Source organism: Fistularia commersonii, chromosome 19, assembly GCF_037954325.1.
Source record: "Fistularia commersonii isolate RoL2024-O1a breed Wild chromosome 19, RoL_Fcom_v1.0, whole genome shotgun sequence".
Lineage (NCBI taxonomy): Eukaryota > Metazoa > Chordata > Actinopteri > Syngnathiformes > Fistulariidae > Fistularia > Fistularia commersonii.
In genome coordinates, this window is record NC_141302.1 from 6,491,252 (window position 1) to 6,499,288 (window position 8,037).

At 41.3% G+C, this 8,037-nt stretch overlaps 2 protein-coding genes across 2 annotated transcripts; one reads left to right on the forward strand and one right to left on the reverse strand.

The window, feature by feature from the left end:
- The first annotated feature begins 10 nt into the window (after positions 1 to 10).
- Positions 11 to 4,481, forward strand: phf23b (PHD finger protein 23b). The gene is made up of 5 exons (XM_086166126.1): positions 11 to 534; positions 1,789 to 1,820; positions 1,931 to 2,023; positions 2,123 to 2,756; positions 2,878 to 4,481. Exons 1-5 carry the CDS (start codon positions 507 to 509, stop codon positions 3,069 to 3,071), a joined length of 981 nt encoding a protein of 326 aa, XP_086022252.1. The 5' UTR covers positions 11 to 506; the 3' UTR covers positions 3,072 to 4,481.
- An 11-nt stretch (positions 4,482 to 4,492) lies between these two features.
- On the reverse strand, positions 4,493 to 6,172 carry LOC147223583 (uncharacterized). Its single transcript, XM_086166129.1, has 4 exons — positions 6,083 to 6,172; positions 5,266 to 5,477; positions 4,839 to 4,902; positions 4,493 to 4,723 (listed from the first exon to the last, which is right to left on the reverse strand). The coding sequence occupies exons 1-4, from the start codon at positions 6,134 to 6,136 to the stop codon at positions 4,703 to 4,705; spliced, it is 351 nt and encodes a 116-aa protein (XP_086022255.1). The 5' UTR covers positions 6,137 to 6,172; the 3' UTR covers positions 4,493 to 4,702.
- Positions 6,173 to 8,037: the final 1,865 nt, after the last annotated feature.

Here is an 8,037-nt window from a genome sequence, read left to right on the forward strand (position 1 = left end):
AAGCTGTGTGGAATCCAAGTCAATACACCAGTCGTACTGTGTGACTACAGCGAAAGATAGGGAAAAAAAACTTCATCCGAGAAGTTCCTACCATGGACCTATGTTTAACTAGAACTGGCGTCGACTCAACCAGGATTGATTTACTTTGATGGTACAACATTTATATCTTGTTACATGTCGTAAAGAAGAAAATTAGCTTTACGTGCTGAACGTTAAGTGATAAGCAAAGTAGTATTTTGAGTGGCGACAGCTTAGAGACACTTTCGGAGCGTTAGCAGACCTAACGGATCCCCGGCGAGGGAAAACGGCGATTTCAACCCAGAGTGCAGTCTTTTTGAGGAAGATATTCTTTGGTCTTTTTTGCACTTGGCTAGCAGTTTCTACAGTTCTGCAGCGTTGAGGTGCAGCCACGCCGGGAAAAGGCACAGTGCGACGGCCGCTTTACTCCCGGCTAGCTCGCCTGCTGCTTCTGTTACTCGGATCGAGGCCTTGTCGATGAGGCGACAATGCTTGACATAATGTCTGAGCACCAAGGTATGTTATAAATGTTAAAAAGATGAGTTCATTTGAAAAAAATGTCTCCATGCGCCGTTGAAAGTGTTGTTGTTTAAATGTGACTGCCGCGTTTTTCAGACACAAGAATGGCTAACTTGTCCCAAGTTAGTGCTAACGTGAGCGTTACGTTTGGTTGCGTATGCCATAATAAATACTTAAGACGGTCTCTGAACACCCAGGTTTTGTCATGCAAGTTACCGCAACATTAAAAGTCAAGATAATTCTGAATGCTGTTCCTGTAACCGAAAGAAGAATGCAGTCAACTGAAAAAATCTAGGGTACTGTTCGGTCGACTTGCTAATCTTTATCGCGCCGACCGACCCCTCTTTTAAATAGCTGCAAGCTAATGCAACTACTGGGAAATCAGTTGTACCACGTCAGTTCTAAACATAAAAGTGAATATAGCAACTTGTTGAGTGACAATGTATTGTTCCAAATCAACAACCACCGGTTGTCAAAGTCGTCGGTTATACGCACGGCTTTGCTAACGTCAAGCTAAACTTGACGAGGGCTGTTGAGCAGCCACTTCCATTTCTTAACGAGCCAGCGTGATGGGAAGCTAGCTGGTCGTTAGCACTAGTCAACTCTCAGAGAATCCAATTTAGCCGTTTGTTTCGCGCACAAGCCTACTGTTCGCTAGAATTGGACTCTTCGATTCAACGACACATCTTAAACTCAAGATAACACTTGTACAAACTGTGTTATTGTGGATCCGTAGTAAGAAATTAGTTGTTGCCAATCCTCCGATATCAGCTAATGCGAATCGGTGGCACTGAGACAATACACATTGACAAGTTAAACACTAAGCGCCCCCAAAAACCCACCTTGACAGCCAATATTTCAATTCTACATGTGAATTCAATTAACATTCAAATCCCGATCTTTCTATCGTCCTGACAAGATTCGATGGGACACCGGTTGCAGACAGCAGTAGTGGCTAAGTCGAAGGTAGCAAAGGGATACGTGATATGTCCTTTTTTTATTTTTTTATTTTCATTACGTGTTGTTGTGGAGCATAATGTAATTGATGGAACACGGCTCTTGAGTAAGGGCACCATGCATATCACCATTAATCCCGATTAAGGTATTGAGCCGTTTAGCATGCTAATGCTAGCAGTTCAGTTGTGTCTCATACAGCAACCCGGTGGTTGCCTCCACAGTCTTTCAGGCTGTCTTTATGAAAATTTTGTAAACGTTAAGATTTACCGTGTTATTTTGTTTTTTCTCCGCCAGATTCATTGTTGACGTGTAAAACTGAACCTCTGGTGAGTACCTTGAACATAATTATAAGTCTGAGTAGGTGCTCATAGATCCTTTTTGTTTGTGCTCATATAGATTGGTGTGCATTTCTTTTAAGAATATGTGTTTTCTGTAGCCCCCAGAGAGGAAAAAGAGGACTGTTGAGGACTTCAACAAGTTCTGCAGCTTTGTCTTGGCTTATGCGGGTTACATCCCTAGCCCCAAAGAGGTAAGCTGCTGAGAATAATAATTTGGAAACCAGAAATTGGCTTTACCTGTGGGAATTATGAAGAATCACCATGATGGTGTTTTTTTGTTGTTGTGGTAGGAAAGCTCCTGGTCCCCAACATCATCTAGCTCTGCACACAGTTCTGGATTGTCAGCTGATGGTGGAGGTGGTGGTGGTGGTGGTGGTGGAGGCAGCAGTTCTATGGGAAGCGCTTGGGCAGACGGGAGCTCCGACATCCACACCATCCATACATTCGTCCGCAAAGCTCGGGCAAACAAAGGCAAAAATATTCGTCGCATGCACTCTGATAGCACTCTGCTGGACAAGATGCGCCTTAAAGACTCCCTCTATGAGAGCCAGATCAGCACTAAAGCAGAGCGGAAAAAGGACAAAAAACTGAAAAAGCTGTCACTGGGCTCTGCCATGAGCGCAGCAGACAGTGGCAGCAGTGAGGGCGAGAAGAGAGCTCGCATCAAGCGCAGCAAAAACTCAAAACAGCCAAAAGCTAAGAAACTCAAGAATTCAACTGTTCAAAGTGAGACAGACTCTGAGGCACGGCATCCACACACAGAGGTACAACCTAACAGACAGGATATGACAGCGCACGGGGACTCCACCCCAAGCACAGAAGTAACGGGTAAGATCCAACCGGAGGAGTCCAACAGAGAAGCAGAGATGAGCTCCAGTGAGGGTGAGACCTGGATTGCTGATGAAGACATTATGGTGGAGTCAGGTATGTGATTGCACTTTTTGTCCGTCTTGAAATAACTGCCAGTAGAATTTTTCCTGAACCCTCATTATGCACCTAAGAAATAAAGAGCTAAAATTTCCTATTTTTCTCCTTGTCACGACAGGTGATGATTCATGGGACTTGATCACCTGTTACTGTGGGAAACCGTTTGCGGGACGGCCAATGATCGAGTGCAACCAATGCAGTATATGGGTGCACTTGTCCTGTGCAAAGATCAAGAAGTCCAATGTTCCTGACATCTTTTACTGCCACAAGTGCAGGGACTTGCGGCGGTCAGGACACAAAAAAGACACTTAGAGGAGTCAGGTGGCACTGAGCTGTCCTCCAACACGTCTTTTTCTTTGATGCCTACAGCCAAAACAGCCTAAATTATCAACTGGATGGCAACTGTATTGTCAGTTTGTAGGATTTATGTTGACAATCACAACCATTCTTATTTATCCCTCACAGTTTTTTTTTTTTTGGCTAGATAGAGGTCAGCTTTGACAGCGGAGAATCATTTATTAATAAATTCCTCTGATTGGCTTTGATTAGAGTGTCCTTGAAAGGTTCACACGTTTACAAACCTTTTCTCATGTCCAATAAAAGTGCATTTTGGCTTGTCAATTATTTCCTTTCATACTGATAAATCATTTAGACAATTTTTGGGGGGTCTGAAAGAACACTGTTTCTCCATAATAGCCATTTCTGATCTTAAATCAATGCAAGTTTTACATTTAGAAAAAAATGGTGAAATGTTAGTACTGTCCTTTTTCTTTTTTCTTTTTCATTAGAAGTATGTATTCATACTAGATGGGCAGCTCTTTCTTCTTGACTGTATTTTGGCTCTTCTTTTCCCTTTTGTGTCAGTGGTAATCACTGATCTTTACAACGGAGAGATCTCTCACAGAAACACAAAAGTAAACTTGAATTCATTTCAAATTCAACATAGGCAGTTTTTGCAGCGGTGCACTTTTTAATACAGACCCGAGTGAGATCTCTGCTGCATACATGGCAGGTAATTTGGAATCATGACAAACAGTTGGTACAATCTGTACTTATGGTGCAACAAAGTATATTTGTGATCAAGCACTTAATGTTTCTCCCTGCTGGGCTTGTTAATCTATCACTGATAGCCATTTACCATAACAGCATTTACATTTAAAGCTGTTTGTTAAATTTTGATATTTCATGTGTGGGTTTTGGTTTCACATGTCTAAAACCTCATCCTTACATGAGGATGGGGGGAATGGAGAGGGTCAAGGGTCGGCTGTAAGACGAATGGTTTGGGAGTGCTTTACTATGTCAAAGTGGTTTCAAGACTTGTTTATGAATGGTTGTAAAATGTTTTCTATTTCATGTAATTGTTTATTTCCTACCTTTCTTAGAAGCAGGACTTAGTACGCACCTGCATCAGAGAATGGACATAAGATTGTCTCACATCGAGAACAAAGTTGTAGTGTACAGAAAATAAGTTGACCACGTAGGTTGTGGCATTTGTTTATGTTGTTTGGTTTTACCATGTGCTTTTTCTTTTGATGATGAGAGAGACTTGGTAAGTCCGTTAGCAGTTGCACTCTCTCTACTTCAATTCTGTACATATCCTGTTCTTTGACAACTGTACATATGTGAAAGTGAAGAGAAAATACCCAAGCAAAAATCTATATTTTCTGCAGTCTGATGTTTTCTTTAATTGTAGCTTGAAAAATAAAAGTCTTTGGGAACATGCGAATGATGCTTTAAATCACTCGACTGAGAAGAAACAATTTTTTTGGATGGTTTTATTATGTGCACACAGAGAAGTGTTTGTCTTGTACCACTAGAGGGAGATAGTGGGCTCATTAAAGTGAATTAAATAGGAAAAAATGAATAAATATCGACGATAAATGACATTCCCACAGGATTTGAACTGAAGTACAGAATCAGTTGTCAGTCACTCCACTTCAGTCTTACACACTGTCAGGTTCATCCTATGAAATAAAATGTAAGTTCAGAAATTGAGATTTTGGACAATGCAAAAATGTAACAAGTCATTCTTTAAACTAGACATTTGATAATTTACAGATAAGACTTCACTTAATTCACCTTTCGGTTTCTGAAGCTGGACATCTGGAAGCTGCCAATGGAATCCAGAGGAGCGACTTTCCTCCTGAAGACGGAGTGACGGAGTAAGGAGTAAGAGATCAGCTCAGTCCCTAAGCCCCCAGATATTTGATGCGTTAAAAATATCCATATGGAGATTATCAGTTGTCACCTTCTCATGAAGGGGTAACCACAGTAGAACTCAAAATATATTTTACTGTTAAAAGTGGAAACAAAGCACCCCTTACAATAATTGAATGGTTGTTGAAAAAAATAATGTTTTGTTTTATTTAGAGGATTCTGATAATAAGTAACATACAAATTAAGGAATTGCAATAAGAGAAGTGACACATTTTGCAAATCATTCTCCTCAGTGCAGGTGAAACTGCATCTGACATAAATTACTGGAGTTCAAGGTGTCTTTGCTCACCGCTTTTCGTTTGTCTTGCGGTGAAAGTGATGATGGTTCTGGTGTTGGCGGTGAAGATGAAGGGGCTCTGCAGACACAAGGAGAGTCTCGGGATGAGGCGGGTGACCGCCCACATCCTTTCCTATGTCCCCTGTGTCGCCCACGGAGAGGTCGCCGTGGTGGAGGCCGTCAGGATGATGCTGGAAAATCTCCTGGTCTGGCCAGTTTATTTCCTGATGACAGGAACAGTATTAAAAAAAAAAAACACACACAAATAATTGAAAACAGTTACTTTATCTGAGGAGGTACTGTTTACTCTCATTTAGTTACCCTTTTTAAAGAAATAATGTAATTTTTACTCCACTGCATTTGTCCTACAGCCTTACTTTTTTCTAAAATGGTGCGACATAGAAAAATGTATTTTATTGCTTTGTCTTTAAGGGACACATTGTGCGCTCAAGTTAAAAGGTGGAATATAAAGTTATCAAATAATAATTATACCCCTATCAATGCAGTGGAAATACTGTATATTTTCTATGAATTTATAGTTTTTCACACATTCCTTTAGTGACAGAAAAATTATGCAATAAAATTCATAAAAAACAGTCTGTATAAAGAATGATGTTATACTTCATTTTTACATTTAGCTGATAATACACTTGTACATTTACTTAGACAAAGGAGCTTAGTACTTCATCCACTGCTGAAAGACGAACAGAGAATAAAATGCTGATTGCCAAAGATTTTGACCGTATGAAAAACTATGATGTGTTGTCATGACTTTCAGTTTACATCTCCTCTATATCTCATATGTCACAAGCATCAAAAAAAGACCTACCCTTTTGCTTCTCAAGCTGCTGGGTAAGACGGCGGCAGATATCTGCTCCAGCATCAAGTACGCCAGGAAAGGTATCAAACATCTGAAGCACAGCATCTGATCGGGGCAAGAATAGCGGTCAGTTTTCAAGTCCCGTGGTGAAACACAAGCATATTTAAAAAGTAACCGCACTCACATTCAATCCTCTTTTCTCTCCGTCTTTGTGTCCTCAAAGATGTCGGTTGCAACTCTGCCTCAGCCGTGCTGACTGGAGGGTATTTGTAGCCCTGCTTCATGGGTGGGTTTATATTATGGGAGACTCTTCAGGGGCTGTTTAGGCTAAGTGAGGAACTGTGTGACTTCAGACAGGCCAATTACATCTGCCGCCTCACCGCCTGGCATTGTGTTCATCAGTGTCGAACCTCAGCAGGCAGTTGTTAGAGATTCTACGTGCTGACAACATGGCTCAACCAAATGTAGACACACACACGAATCGTCCCACACCCTCTTCCACTTTCCTTGCTGCCAATATGAGGAAAGATAGCAACATGATAAAGTCATTGTTGGGTTGTTTACAAGCTTTCCTGGGTCACACTGCAGCTAGCTGCAGATGGTTTGGCCTTATCCCCAAGTCAGCATCTCATCACAGGGACCTGGCCGGAGAAGAAAAAAAAAAGGTGAAATCGATATGGAGATTCTAACCACAGATACTTTGTAAATCCACATGCAACTTTATGAATGCATTCCAGGATTTCTGTGTGTGTAAACTGCTTTCCTTTTGACAGCTGCATTGCATTACATGAAAAGCCAAAAACACCTGTGCAATAAGGTGAAATATGAAACTTCTTGCACAGATTGTGAAGTTGAGCTGTATTGTGAATAAAAAATTGAACCCAACCTGCAACCTTAAAATCATGAAAAATGCAGGGTGGAGCAGTATATTTTGAAATGTAAAATGTGTTTCAAAGTACCATTTTTAATTGAGAAACAAAGTGAAAAAGACAGAAAAAAATGCAAGACACGTCAGGAAGTCATCGAAAAAGGAATCCTTTGATAGCAAGGAGCCTCCCCTCTGGTTGATAAACCTTTCCGCCACATGCAGATGCTTTTAGATCAGAAAATAATAAAATCAGAATCAGCTTTAATGGTCAAGTCTGTTTACACGCGCCAGGAATTCGGATGCGATCAACAGTTACACCTGGTAGTCGTTGTTTACCATGAATGTAACAACGACTGGATGAAAGCATTGTAAATAATACAACATACGAAATACGCAGTGTAAATTCTGAAATAAGTAAATAATCCACCTTAGTAAAGAAGTTGTGCAAAATGACTTAAATACTAAAAAAAAAAATTTAAAGAAAATAATTTTGACAAATTGAACCGACTGACTATCAAACCTGGTGGTAACTAGTACAAGAAATACATTTTATGTTTCTCTTTGGCCTGATTTGACAAGCGGTTGTTTTTTAGAGCCAAAGAAACACACTGGGCGAAAGATCAGCGATACTATCTGGACATCAGTGTGTGTGGTAATCTGGAGGACTCCATCACTGCTTCGCCCAACTTCACCGCTGATTGCCACCCAAACCAGAACACACACACACACACACACACACACACACACACACACACACACACACACGCAGAGGCCTCTCCACCCGTCTCTGGTGGGCCGGCTGCCACTGTCTCCACAAAACCAAACAGAGCGGAGACGGTGCTGCAGGATGGATCGAGAGATTGGCAGAGGATGGGTTGGGCTGGGGGGCTCAGATCCAAACATATGTGTGCTCGAACACGTTTTCACTTTTCCTCCTTTCCCGCCCTTTCCTAATTATTGCTATTTTGAGTTTGAGACGCTCACCAAACATAGAGCTGGTGTTGATAGATCAGGCGTATATAAATAAACGGAGAGAAGCCTGGCAGCATGTCAGCAAAGGCAGAGGCCAAATGCTACACTGATTGCCTCCGTTATC

Excerpts from the sequence above, each read along its gene's own strand:
- phf23b (XM_086166126.1), top strand. The coding sequence starts at position 507 with ATGCTTGACATAATGTCTGAGCACCAAG. Across the intron at positions 2,024-2,122 it reads ACATCCCTAGCCCCAAAGAG|GAAAGCTCCTGGTCCCCAAC; the intron begins GTAAGCTGCTGA and ends TTGTTGTGGTAG. Across the intron at positions 2,757-2,877 it reads AGACATTATGGTGGAGTCAG|GTGATGATTCATGGGACTTG; the intron begins GTATGTGATTGC and ends TTGTCACGACAG.
- LOC147223583 (XM_086166129.1), bottom strand. The coding sequence starts at position 6,136 with ATGCTGGAGCAGATATCTGCCGCCGTCTTACCCAGCAGCTTGAGAAGC. Across the intron at positions 5,478-6,082 it reads GCAGCTTGAGAAGCAAAAGG|GAAATAAACTGGCCAGACCA; the intron begins GTAGGTCTTTTT and ends TCCTGTCATCAG. Across the intron at positions 4,903-5,265 it reads CGCAAGACAAACGAAAAGCG|GAGGAAAGTCGCTCCTCTGG; the intron begins GTGAGCAAAGAC and ends CTCCGTCTTCAG.